Raw genomic sequence first — 14,337 nt, 5'->3', positions numbered from 1 at the left:
ACACAATTCTAGCAATTACTTCTCGGTCAACCCTTAACATAATTCGCCTCGTGCTAAAGGGAAGATAATAGATATTCTACTCTTAAAAGATTATTGGCAAGTGTGACTGTAATTATATAACATTATTACATTACTTCTAAGAAACAGTTATTTAAAGCAATTATTCCAATGTAATAGAGATTTATACATTTTTGTTTAGCTGCCTTTTTTGATAAAATTGAATAAACTGAACCTTTCTTGCAATCAATTTCTGATTTTCTAATTTGTTAGAAACTCCTGTTCATATAACCTCTGGGTCAGAATAATCCAGTTTGAAAAACATGGTACTTTGCTTGTGACATGTCAAATTTTGAATACAAAATAAAATCATTTAAACTAAAGGATGATTTTCAACGTTTGGCTACCATTTCTTGTCTGAAAATCGGCAACAACAATAAACATTGCAGGGAGTCCTCAGGAGTTGTATTGGCATCAATGTCTGCTTGTTGCAATTTTGAGGTAAACAGGAGGTTGGTTTACTCACATAAGACAGAGAATGGGGCCTGAAATCATATGTCAGAGTTCTTTCCAGTGATTGTAAGACTCCAATAGCAGTTTCCAGGTGAATAAATATGTGGCATGTGTGTTCTGCCCTGCCTTATTCTGCAGCACTTTAGGGAATACTCGAAAATTGGTTGCCTAGCCAACTCAAGATTCAATGCCCCCATCCCCCTTCACCCCATTCCTCCATTTTACATTTATTTCAATTTTCCTCAATTTTGACATACCCTGAAGCTGTCTTCCCATTGTATTAGAAAAAATGCAGTTTTATTCCTTTTCTTCGACTGTTATTCACCTGGTTAATCTGTTTATGAAGTTTCAAAGTTAAAAATCACACAACACCAGGTTATAGTCCCAACAGGTTTAATTGGAAGCACACTAGCTTTCAGAGCAATGCTCCTTCATCAGGTGGTAGTCGCTCCAAAAGATAGTGTGCTTCCAATTAAACCTGTTGGACTATAACCTGGTGTTGTGTGATTTTTAACTTTGTACACCCAGTCCAACACCGGTATCTCAAATTATGAAGTTTCAAGTATTCTTCTACCTTCATGATTCTCTCGATAATCTTTGTGAAGCTTAATTCACTTCCTTATTTCACTTGAACTATTTTTTCAATTTGAGTCTTTGCTTCCTAACCCTAGCATTGCATATGTGCTAAACCTTCTTCAATATATCTGTAACAAACATTTTGTATTCCTCTGGCATATCACTGAGATGCAATAGCCAAATTGTCATTGCGAATCAACTGAAAATTGACAGCCTAGCCAACTCAAGGTTCAATGCCCCTCCCCATCCCCCTTTTCCCCATTCCTCCATTTTGCATTTATTTCAATTTTATTCAATTTTAACATTCCCTAAAACTGTCTTCTTATTGTATTAGAAACAATACAGAATCAGAAAATATCTCAAAGTTTGGACACTTGTTGTATTGAAAGTTATTCCCCTTATGGATACTGTCATTGTCAAGCAGCTTGCTGATTACAGCAAATACAGATTTAAAAAAAAATCAACATGGGGGAGATCCAAGATGGCGGCAATCTGATAAGTCTGCTGTGCTGGGCTCTGCACCAAAACCCAAGTAAGGTGGGCTTGCACTGCTAATCATTCATAAGAAAAATTTGCTAAAATAACATAAATTCAGCTCCTGGCGGTCTGGAAATACGATGAAAACTAATAAAGGAAAGGGGGCCAAAGGATCACAGCAAGCAGGGAACTCCCCTACAGTGGGGGATGTACCCACACTGGCGGCCGCAACAACCCCAGCAGTGCCTTTGAACCTGTTGGACCAGCAGAGTCGAGTCTCGGAGTTTGTCAAACTCCGAGAGAGAATTGACTAGGCGTTGGAACCGATCTCTGCCATGTTAAAAAAGCATGAGCAGGAGATCCAAAACTGGATCAATATGTCAAGGTGGTCGAACAGAGGACCACGGCAGAGAATTCAGAGGGATGGATCCAAACACTGGAAGGTCAGAGTCGGGCCCTGTTGGACCAGGTCGATGACCTCGAATTGAGGTAGAAGGAAGAACTTACGAATTGTCAGGCTGCCGGAGCGTGAGGAGGGTGAGAGCCTGGTTAACTTCCTCGAGCAATGGCTCCTGCAGCTTCTAAGGCTGGAGGTCAAATCAGGCCGAGTGTGTGGAGTGGGCCCACCAGATCACGATGTGTAGGGTTGGATCAGCGCCCATTTCCATTCCTAGTGCATCTCAAGGGTTATAAAGAGAAGCAGCTGATATGGAAGCCTCCAGAAGACTGGGAAGACATTCATAGGCCCTGGTTTACAAAGGATTGAAAATTATGTTTTTTCAAGACTTCTCTGGAGCCATATTCAAGAAGAGGAAATCCTTTGATGAAGTCAAGAAGAAATTGAGGGACTTGAATATCCAATACTCTTTGAAGTATCAGGCAGTACTGTGCTTTAATCATGGAGGGTCTGTTTATAATTTTGACTTGGCAGAAAAAGCAAGGCACTCTTTGGACTCTTTGAAGTCAGTGATCTGGGTTGGGGGAAAATAAAAAATAATTTTGGACAGTGGTGAGGGGTGGTTGTTCCTTTTATGGAAGTTGAATGAGGTCGTTGTATGGAGGGGATGGGATAGGCACCCACTGTTAACCCTCATGTGTGTAATTAATATGTTTTCTTTGTGTTGGTATTGCTTGGGTCTGGGGCGTGGCCTTAGCTGGAAGGAATTAGGATGGCTGGGATGAATGCCCCCTGTGGGGAAAGGGGGAAGTCTCTAGCGATTTGTTGTTTATATGTTTGTTTGTTTAAGTTAAGCATCATTTCTTTTTAGTTCTCGTAATGTTTACAGGGATAGTTTTTAGATTTTATAAATTCTGTGTTTTTTCCACTTGACATGCCGTGAATAAGCTTCTTCCTCTTGGGGGACTGCAGGCTGCTGTGGCTGGAACATAAAAGGGAGCCATTCTCTGATCAAAAGAGAAAGGGTGCTCTCAAACTGTGTAAAGGAAAGAGTTGACATCGCTCCGCTGCAGGAAACACACTTAACCTGACAGGGAACATTTGAAGTTGCAGCAGGGAGGATTTAATAGGGTATTCTTCTTCTCTTTCAATTCCGAGTAGAAGGTTGGCCATACTGGTACAAAGGAACCTCTCATTCCAGATAGAAGAACAAATTAAGGATGAATACAGGTGGTTCATCATTCTCAAGGCATTAATATACGGGGAGGAGTATGGCATCCTGAACATCTGTTGTCCCCCAATGCACCCCCTTAAATCATGATCATACTGGACTTTAACTCATGGACTCCGAGGCAGAACAGGATGCCAAGGGGTCTCTCGAGTATCTCCCTGCAATCTAGACAGCTTGTGTGGGGAGTTGGGGTTGGTGGATATACAGGTACATCTCCAACCTAATGGTAGGAATTTTACCTTTTATTTCAACCCACACAAATGCCACAGGAGAATTGATATGTTCTTTGCTCTGTTGGTCTATTTGAATTCAGTGCTATCTCAGGTCATGCAGCAGTGTACTTGGATATCAAGATTGAGGGTAATGGAATAGACACGTGAAACTGGTGCATGGATCAGTTTCTTTTTAAGAATAGTAAATTTATAGAGTGTCTCACAAGGGAGTTTGGGGCCTTCTGAGACATCAATTCGGGTACAGCCAGTAATCCATTGGTGCTTTGGGAGACTGCCAAGGTGTAATTAATGGGTTTGACTATCTCATATTCAGCAACCAGGAAAAGGTACGGAGAAGAGCAGCAATAGATGCTAGAGTCCCAGCTAAAAGCAGCCGAGTCAGCAAGTTACCATAGACTGTCTGTGGTCAAGCTACAGAGGGTCATGGCTCTTTAAGCTGCTCTGAATTCAATGCTTGTGCAGGCGGCAAAGAGAGACGTGTCCTTTGTGAGGCAAAGGCTATTTGATTACGGGGATAAGTCAGGTAGATATCTGGCTTATCTGGCTAAGAAGAAAAATGCCCTGCAGTTCATTATGTCCATTGGGGAAGAACTGGTACAATCACACACGAGTCAAAAAAGATTAATGTCATATTTCAGAAATTTTATGCAGAGCTATACCGGTCAGAGGGCTGTTAGGATGGGGTGGCAAGAATGGAATCCTTTTTCAAGAACTTGGACCTCCCCGGTATAACTGCAGAGCAAGCCTCCCTTTTAAATGCGCCCTCAACAATACAGGAGGTGCAAGAAGCAGTAAGACAGCTCCAAAGCGGCAAAGCACCTGGCCCAGACAGGTTCCCGAGTAAGTTCTACAAGGAGTTCATAAACGTGTTGGCAGAGCCAATCCTGGGAATGTATAATCATTCATACAATCAGGACTGCCTTCCACCCTCTCTTAGTGAGGCCAATATCGCCCTCATTTTAAAGAAAGGAAAAGACCCTGTAGACTGTTCCTTGTAGAGCTGAAAATGTGTTGCTGGAAAAGCGCAGCAGGTCAGGCAGCATCCAAGGAGCAGGAGAATCAACGTTTTGGGCATGAGCCCTTCTTCAGGAATTCCTGATTTTAGCCCATCGAGTCTGCTCTGCCATTCAATCATGGCTGATAAGTTTCTCAACTTCATTCTCCCCTTAATCCTTAACTCGAACTCCAAGAAGAATACAGTTTAGGGTGAAAGGGAAACAATGTAAAAGGGACCTTTTCATGCAGAGGGTGGTATGTGTATGGAATGAGGTGCCAGAGGAAGTAGTGGAGGCTAGTACAATGGGCATGGATGGGTATATGATTAGGAAGGGTTTGGAGGGATGTGGGCTGGATACCGGCAGGTGGGACTAGATTGGGTTGGGATATCTGGTCGGCATGGCCAAGTTGGACCGAAGGGTCTGTTTCTGTGCTGTACATCTCTATAACTGTATGACTGTATGAGGCGCCCTATTGTCATATATGGGTGCGCTAGGATCCAGGATCGGTGTGGCTTGACATCGGGGCTTCTCAGGTAAGGTGTCCCTTGTTAACTTACTGTTTATGGGTGGGATAAAATCCGTGGCTGAGCATTGTAAAAACCCAATTATCTTAAACATGGTTAAAGCATGGAGAATAATGCAGCAGGGCGAGGGAAATTCACATAAGACCTCACCGTTCACCCCTTTAGTTGGAGCCACAGGATTTAGGCCGGGGTTAATGGACTCCAGCTTCAAGGCATGGGAGGTCAAGGGAGTCTCCTGTTTGGGATATCCTCATTTGAGGGAGAGGTCCTGATATCCTTTGACCAATTAAGTCACAAATGTGGGCTGCCTAATAGGGACCTCTTCTGTTATTTTCAGGATAGACACTACATACAGAAAAGGACTACGCTCTTGGCTTAGCCCTACAAGTCTGACATAGAGAGAAAAGCACTCTAGTGTGCGGGCACTCTCTCAGTCAGTACCCTATACCATTTATACATAGGGGGCACCCCGGAGGATATGGAAAGACTCTATGGAGTCTAGAGTCAGGAACTAGGAGAAGAAATTTTGTTTGAAACATGGGAGGACATATGGGAGAATGTGAAAAAAATTTTGATATACAGTAAAGCGCAAGCTATGCAATTGAAGATTCTTCACAGGCCCCATATGGCTACAGAACGGTTAGCAAAGTTCAAGAAAGGAGCATCTCCAGGATGTTCTAAATGTAAAATTAGCACAGGCACCCTTACGCAATGTTTATGGTCATGTTACAAGATTCGTGGATACTGGGATATCATATTGAGTGAGTTGGTGGGGATCCTGGGAATCCAGATAAGGCAGATCCTGTACCCCTTCTTTTAGGATTGCCGAATTTGTCCTCGCTGGATGAACATGGGAAGAGATTATTTAACATTGTCACACACTGTGCAAAGAAGAACATTCTAATGAACTGGATCTCAGAAAACCCCCAGGTCTCATGGGGTGGCATAGATTGGTGATGGAGCACATCCCCCAAGAATATCTCACAAATGTGTTGCACTAGAAAACAAAACCACTCTATAAGACGTGGCGGCCCTTTTTAAATTTCATTGACACGGACTTGTCAGCAATATGACCAAGGCCTTTATATAGACGAGGGGGCCGGGTTTGGTGGTCTGGGTGCCCTGGGGGGAAGAAGCTTGAGAAATTATAACTGATGCTCCATGGATGGGGGCCTCGGTGGGGGCGTGGTGAGTGGTGTAATTTAATTTAGTTTAGTTTAGTTTAGTTTAATTTTAATTTAATTTGAGTTAAGTTAATTCAAAATGATTTTGTCTAATTTGACTCATTCTAAGATGGGGGCCTCGGTGGGGGCGTGGTGAGTGGTGTAATTTAGTTTAGTTTAGTTTAATTTTAATTTAATTTGAGTTAAGTTAATTCAAAATGATTTTGTCTAATTTGACTCATTCTAAGTTGGAATAGGTTGGTCTCGTACAATTTGGGTCAGCCTAAGCTAATTTGCTAAGTACAGTTACTTATTGAATCTTAATGTGGAAAGATGGTTTTTTTAATGATAGTTTTGGTTTATTCTAAAGAGTAGTAGATAATTTCCTGTTAATGTTTTTGTAACATAAGATTGTTATATTGTTTTTCTTTTTTGCATTTTTATACTCTTGTAAAAGAATAAAAACCTTTTCTAATAAAAAGAAATATAAAAAAATGGTTTGGGATTTGCATTTTGCACAAAATTTAAAAATGGACAGGATATTTAATAAATTGGCTCACTGAGGCATAATACAAAGAATTTAAACTTCTGATTATCTTTTAAAATATTGTCGTTGGGTACTACCAAAACTGAGCAAAGTTGAATCTAAACTAGGGGCAATTTAAGGTCTGTTTCTTAACCAGCTAGTTTATTTTTAATCTGTTTAATCTTTGATGTATTCTAAATACAAAATCTATGAATTATATTTCTGAAAATGTAACAATGTATCTCAAAGATTTTACCATAAGATTGTTCACTTGCTCAAATCCCAATACAAACAGCATTTTATCAGTAGTTTAATAGGTCATCCATCTTCAGTTTTCATCATTAGTCTACAATAGAGTCAACGCCTCAGGAACTGGCTATGTGGAGTTTGCACATTCTCCCCGTGTCTGCATGGGTTTCCTCCAGGTGCTCCAGTTTCCTACCACAGTCCAAAGATGTGCAGGTTAGGTAAATTGGCCATAATAAATTGCCTATATAGTCCAAGGATGTGCAGGGTAGATAGATTAGCCATGGGAAATGCAGGGGTAAGGTAGGGGGTGTTCGGTCTAGGTGGGATGCTCTTCAGAAGGTCAGTGTGGACTCAATGGGCTGAATGGTTTGCTTTCACACTTTAGAGATTCTATTATTCTATAATTCTATGAACTGAGGTATTAACAATGTTCCCAGTCAACCTGCAGTGATTGTGACCCCATACAAGTTAGGAGTGGGAGTAGGCCATTTGGCCCCTTGCCTACTCCATGTTTTATGACTGGACTTTTAAAACTCATGTTAAGGTTGCTGTCACCAAGAGATATCTCATAATCCATTTCCTTCATGTGATCAGTCTCACTTGCCATTATGAAATTGAACTAAGATTTGACCATCATGGATTCCTTGAAGTATGGACTTATGAAGCAGTCATAAACCTCACCTAACAATTCAACAAACTGCTTGGGTATTCTCAATTTACATGTATTCAGTTAAAATCTCCCTTTATTTATTAAATCTCCTTTTATTAATTTTGCATATCCTTCTTGTCCTCTTATCTGAATTAACAATAGCAAAGCTCAGATTTTACTTAAGGTCTCCATAATCAGAAATCCCTAGTCAGAGGTTTTAGTTTCTCCCCCTTTCCAAAAGGTGTACTTTCTTCATTTTCCTCTCTGCCCCACCTCAGATGTCTGAATCATCACCTGAATATAGCAATTGATTTGAATGTTGCAGAAGAAGATACACATTTTGTCAAAACCTTTTTGTCTTGCACTTGTCAGGTAAATTCGAAAGGAGTATGACATCTAAACTCTGATTAGTTGGGGCATTACATTCTCCATAGCAATGCCTTTACTGATGAGAGTCAACTTGCCAACCAATCAGCATTTTTCTCTCAAGTGGTACAAATGTTGTGTTACTTCCGGGGTTACGTTAGAGCCCGGGTGTCCTTGGAGAAGGAGCACGCAGTGTCCACCAACACCCTGGAGTTGTTCAGGGAGAGGTGGGCGCTGCAGGGAGTGGAGTGTATTATTTCCCCGTCCAACTCTATTTTGATTTAGTCCCTACCCTCCCCTTCACTGTTTTGATCACACAGCATTGCCCTGTGGTTTGAAGGGCAGTGCTTGTCACTGGCCACTCGGGTGTTTTTCATATCTTCCTGGTGGTGGAAATTGAATAAAGATTCGTACACTTTGTGTCTTTCACTGTGTCTCACACCTGCACACACACACACCATGGGTGCTGGGGAAAAAAATAAGCACTACCGCAGTTAGGCGGTAGTGTGGGGGTTAAATAAAGAAAAAAAAAATAAGCAGGACTGTTGATCACACAGCATTGCCTTTTGGTTTGAAGGGCAGTGCTTGTCACTGACCACTCGGGTAAAAAAAAACAAATGTTGTGTTCCCTTTGCATTGAAATAACTTACATATTGACTTGATGAATGAAATAAAAAGCTTTGACAAAAACGTGTCATTTTTTTCCTGCAGTTCTGCATTACAAAATGACTATTTTTCAGTGGCAAACTACATTATATTAACTTAGAACTTTGTTTTACAGGATACAGCTGGTCAGGAGCGATACAGAACCATCACTACTGCTTATTACAGAGGAGCCATGGGCTTCATCCTCATGTATGACATTGCCAATCAAGAATCCTTTAATGCAGTGCAAGACTGGTATGTTTTTTATTTCTTCTCTTTGCTGTCCCAATGCATTCATTGTGTGCATTTTTTCAACAATTCCCCATCCTTTCCTTACATTTACTCATACCTGATGATAAAAAATGTAATTAACTTGTCAGTTGCTCTGTTTCAAGACCAATAGAAATGTTGCTCTTGAATTGTCCCTATAGCAGGTCAATCCACTTTAACATCAGCAGAAAATCCTGTGGTCAGTGGTCAAATGCATAATTGATGTTGCTTAACTAATGATCAAGTCCTCTTAAAATTGGATTGAGCCAATACCGTGATTTCAGGAAACAGTTTGGAGAATTTCTTTGATTGTTCATTAAAGGTTCTTAACCAATGCAGCTAAGTATCACATCTGCTGAATATATGCTGCTTAAGATCTTGGCCAATGCTATAATATGTCTCCCCTGTCTTACTTGGGACCCTCAGGTGTTCCACTTCTGCCCCCCGGGGTTGCCGTCGCTGCAGCCACTTCCACCCCCAGTGACATCACTCACCTGCACAACGACCACGCCGCATGCGTCTCCGCCCCCACGCCTAACCCCGCCCCCACGCCGATCTCCGTCCCCATACCGAACGCCACCCCTCCCCGATCTCTGTCCCCGCCCCGATTCCCGCCCCCACACCTAACCCCGCCCGCAGTCCCAGCTCCAGCCCCACACCAGGTCCTAGCTCCCAACTCTGCCGTATTTTCACCATCCCTCCATAACTACCCCTCTCTGAGGATGAAAGATCAGTCCTCAGCTGAGGCCTCACCTTCATTCCCCTACGGTCCCGGATTAACGAGTTCAACACACGGCGAGACATCGAACAATTCTTCCGCCGCCTTCGTCTCCACGCCTACTTCTTCAACCAGGATTTTCGCCCACCCTCTGACGATCCCTTCTCCGGGCTCCAACACACCCCATCCACCTGGACACCCTGTGCTGGCCTTTTACCTAACCTCGATCTCTTCATAGCCAACTGCCGCCGTGACATTGACCGCCTCAACCTCTCCACCCCTCTCACCAACTCCAACCTCTCATCCTCGGAACGTGCAGCCCTCCACTCCCTCCGTTCCAACCCCAACCTCACCATCAAACCGGCAGACAAGGAAGGCATGGTGGTAGTTTGGCACACCGACCTTTACACTGCTGAGGCTAAATGCCAGCTCGCGGACACCTCCTCCTATTGCCCCCTTGACCATGACCCCACCTCCCACCACCAAACCATCATCTCCCAGACCATCCATAACCACATCACCTCAGGGGATCTCCCATCCACCGCCTCCAACCTCATAGTCACACAACCCCGGACCGCCCGTTTCTACCTCCTGCCCAAAATCCACAAACATGACTGCCCCGGCCGACCCATTGCCACAGCCTGCTCCTGCCCCACCGAACTCATCTCTGCATACCTCGACATGGTCCTGTCCCCCTTAGTCCAAGAACTCCCCACCTACGTTCGGGACACCACCCATGCCCTCCACCTCCTCCATGATTTTCGCTTCCCCAGGCCCCAACACCTTATCTTCACCATGGACATCCAGTCCCTGTACACCTCCATCCCCCAACACGAAGGACTCAAAGCCCTCCGCTTCTTCCTTTCCCGCCGTATCAACCAGTACCCTTCCACTGACACCCTCCTCCGACTGACTGAACTGGTCCTCACTCTGAACAACTTCTCTTTCCAATCCTCCCACTTCCTCCAAACCAAAGGAGTAGCCATGGGCACCCGCATGGGCCCCAGCTATGCCTGCCTCTTCGTAGGATATGTGGAAACAGTCCATCTTCCGCAGCTACACTGGCACCACTCCCCACCTTTTGCTCTGCTACATCGATGACTGTATCGGTGCTGCCTCGTGCTCCCATGAGGAGGTTGAACAGTTCATCCACTTTACCAACACCTTCCACCCTGACCTCAAATTTACCTGGACCGTCTCAGACTCCTCCCTCCCGTTCCTAGACCTCTCCATTTCTATCTCGGGCGACCGAATCAACACGGACATTTACTATAAACCGACCGACTCTCACAGCTACCTAGACCTCACCTCCTTCCACCCTGCCCCCTGTAAAAACGCTATCCCATATTCCCAATTCCTTCGTCTCTGCCGCATCTGCTCCCAGGAGGACCAGTTCCAATACCGAACAACCCAGATGGCCTCTTTCTTCAAAGACCGCAATTTTCCCCCAGACGTGGTCGGCGATGCTCTCCACCGCATCTCCTCCACTTCCCACTCCTCCGCCCTTGAGCCCCACCCCTCCAATCGCCACCAGGACAGAACCCCACTGGTCCTCACCTACCACCCCACCAACCTCCATATACATCGTATCATCCGTCGTCATTTCCGCCACCTCCAAATGGACCCCACGACCAGGGATATATTTCCCTCCCCTCCCCTATCAGCGTTCCGAAAAGACCACTCCCTCCGTGACTCCCTCGTCAGGTCCACACCCCCCACCAACCCAACCTCCACTCCCTGCACCTTCCCCTTCAACCGCAAGAAATGCAAAACTTGTGCCCACACCTCCCCCCTTACTTCCCTCCAGGGCCTCAAGGGATCCAACCATATCTGCCACAAATTCACCTGCACCTCCACACACATCATTTACTGCATCAGCTGCACCCAATATGGCCTCCTCTATATTGGGGAGACAGGCCACCTACTTGCGGAACGTTTCAGAGAACACCTCTGGGACACCCGGACCAACAAACCCAACTCCCCGTGGCTCAACACTTCAACTCCCCCTTTCACTCCACCAAGGACATGCAGGTCCTTGGACTCCTCCATTGCCAGACCATAGCAACACGATGGCTGGAGGAAGAGCGCCTTATCTTCCAGCTAGGAACCCTCCAACCACAAGGGATGAACTCCAATTTCTCCAGTTTCCTCATTTCCCCTCCCCCCCACCTTGTCTCAGTCCCAACCCTCAAACTCAGCACCTCCTTCCTAACCTGCAATCTTCTTCCTGACCTCTCCGCCCCCCCACCCCCACTCCGGCCTATCACCCTCACCTTAACCTCCTTCCACCTATCGCATTTCCTCCGCTCTCCCCCAAGTCCCTCCTCCCTACCTTTTATCTTAGCCTGCTTGGCACACTTTCCTCGTTCCTGAAGAAGGGCTCATGCCCGAAACGTCGATTCTCCTGCTCCTTGGATGCTGCCTGACCTGCTGCGCTTTTCCAGCAACACATTTTCAACCCTCAGGTGTTGTCTTTCTACAGTTCCTTATAACTTGTTCTTCTGATATGGAAATGCCAATTGTCATTTTTCGTGAAAATGATGTACAGTCTTGGTATTTATTACGTGAAGGTGGCATGTTGCTAAGACCAGCATTTACTTCCAGTCCCGGATCGTTCTTTAGAAAGTGGTGGTGGATGACCTTTTTAATGACAATTGTCTGGCTTGATAGGCCTTTCAGAGATAAATTTTAAAAGTGGCCACATTGTGGAATTCATGTTAGTCAGACTGGATAAGGTCATCAGATTTACTTCCCTAGAACACATTACTGAACTAGGTGGATCTTTAGGCTAATCTATTACTTGATCACCTTTACAGATACTGGTTTTTAAATCATAGTGTAACAATTTGATTTTAAATACCTCAGCAAGCTTGGTGGAACTTGTCTTTGATTGTTAGTCCAGACCTCTGGATGATTAGTCCAGCAACATAACCACTATGTAACCATACCTAAAAATGTACTCATTAGTTAAAAAAAAACACATCTGCAGAAAGTGAGTTTAGTGATGTTTGTGATTATGGTCATTCAATTCTAGCTCTTAAGTAATAAGTCATTACAAATACAGGCATTAATTTTTATGTTTATTGTTTTGCAATTGAATTACCGATCACAAGAATATCTTTAATAGTTGTTTATATATTTATGCAATAATTATGTGTTCAACATCTTATGAGTTTGGGGTATGAAAAGCAGACAGCGATCTCTTGGCTAATGAAACAGATCCTCATTTTTGTTGGTGATATTCATGGAGGAAAATCAATATTTCAGACAATAAATGAAGATGAAGAGTCATTGAACGTTTGGAGGAATGTGTTTTAACTGTAGTCACTACACTGAAGTGGATGGTGTATGATGTGGGAACAATCAGCCCGATTGGCCTGTGTTTATCCTTCACACATTGTCCTTCCATTAATTACATGATCCTTTGTGTTCCAATATCCCTTTAACCCAATCTCCCTAACATAGGCACCAAGCTAAAGCACCAAGTTTGAAACAACTTGTTTCAAACACTCCACATACCAGTAAGATTCTCAATCCTACCAGTCTCAGTAGAAAGAACCTTCAACTAAATGCTTTCAATGATTTATTAATGGCTGGCTAGAGTCACACCTGAGTGGAAACAGTTTCTCCGCATCGATCCTATCAAATCTGTTCATAGCTTTCAAGTCCGTTAGTAAGTTGCCTCCAAGACCACTTACTTGTAATTTTGGAATTTGCCTGTTTCATTCAAATCCCCAATTTACTGTTCATTGCTCAGTATTGTTTATGACTCTTCCTTTGATAAATTTTGATCAATTTCATTACATAAAAGTTGTTATTGAACAAAATTAAACTTGCATTTAAAAGTTATGCAACGTGTGTCTGTGTGTATGTGCATGTGCATGCGTGTGTGTGTGGGGGGGAGTCTCTGTTGTATGTGGGGGCGGCAATGTGTGTGGAGGGGGCTCCGTGTGTGTGGGGGTATCTGTGTATGTTGGAAGGCCTGTGTGTGTAGGGGGGTGGCATGCTGTGTGTGTTTCCATTTACTTTAGCAATGGGAAAGTATAGGTATAGATCACAGAGCAAGAGTTGTAGATGGGGGAAAGGCAATTATGATGCCATTAGGCAAGATTTAAGACGCATAGGATGGGAAGGAAACTGCAGGGAATGGGCACAATTGAAATGTGGAGCTTATTCAAGGAACAGCTACTGTGTGTCCTTGATAAGTATGTACCTGCCAGGCAGGGAGGAGGTTGCCGAGCGAGGGAACTGTGGTCTACTAAAGAAGTTGAAGTTCTTGTGAAGAGGAAAAAGAAGGCTTATGTTCAGATGAGACATGAAGGCTCAGTTGAGGCTCTTGAGAGTTACAAGTTAGCCAGGAAAGACCTAAAGAGAGAACTAAGACGAGCCAGGCAAATAGGATCAAGGAAAACCCTAAGGCTTTCTATAGGTATATCAGGAATAAAAGAATGACTAGAGTAAGATTAGGGCCAATGAAGGAAAGTTGTGGGAAGTTGTGCGTGGAGTCTGAGGAGGTAGGGGAAATGCTAAAGAATATTTTTTGTCAGTATTCACACTGGAAAAGACGAAGTTATCGATATTGGATTTCAGTAAGACATTTGATAAGGTTCCCCACAGTAGGCTATTGCACAAAATACAGAGGTATGGGCTTGAGGGTGATTTAGCGGGTTGGATCAGAAATTAGCTAGTTGAAAGAAGACATAGGGTGGTGGTTGATGGGAAACTTACATCCCAGAGTTCGATTACTAGTGGTATATTGCAAGGATCTGTTTTGGGGGCCACTGCTGTTTGTCATTTTTATAAAT

General features: G+C 43.8%; 1 protein-coding gene across 1 annotated transcript in view; it reads left to right on the top strand.

Annotated features, from left to right (window-relative positions):
• Positions 1-14,337, top strand: part of LOC140479915 (ras-related protein Rab-3B) — a 168,501-nt gene that overhangs the window by 120,743 nt on the left and 33,421 nt on the right. Inside the window, exon 3 of the mRNA XM_072574288.1 lies at positions 8,681-8,799. Coding sequence (XP_072430389.1) covers positions 8,681-8,799 — 119 coding nt within the window. The remainder of the gene's footprint in view (positions 1-8,680; positions 8,800-14,337) is intronic.

The sequence above is a fragment of the Chiloscyllium punctatum genome, chromosome 7 (genome assembly GCF_047496795.1).
Source record: "Chiloscyllium punctatum isolate Juve2018m chromosome 7, sChiPun1.3, whole genome shotgun sequence".
Taxonomy (NCBI): domain Eukaryota; kingdom Metazoa; phylum Chordata; class Chondrichthyes; order Orectolobiformes; family Hemiscylliidae; genus Chiloscyllium; species Chiloscyllium punctatum.
The sequence above is the reverse complement of the archived record's forward strand: the minus strand, read 5'-3'. Positions and strand labels throughout refer to the sequence as shown.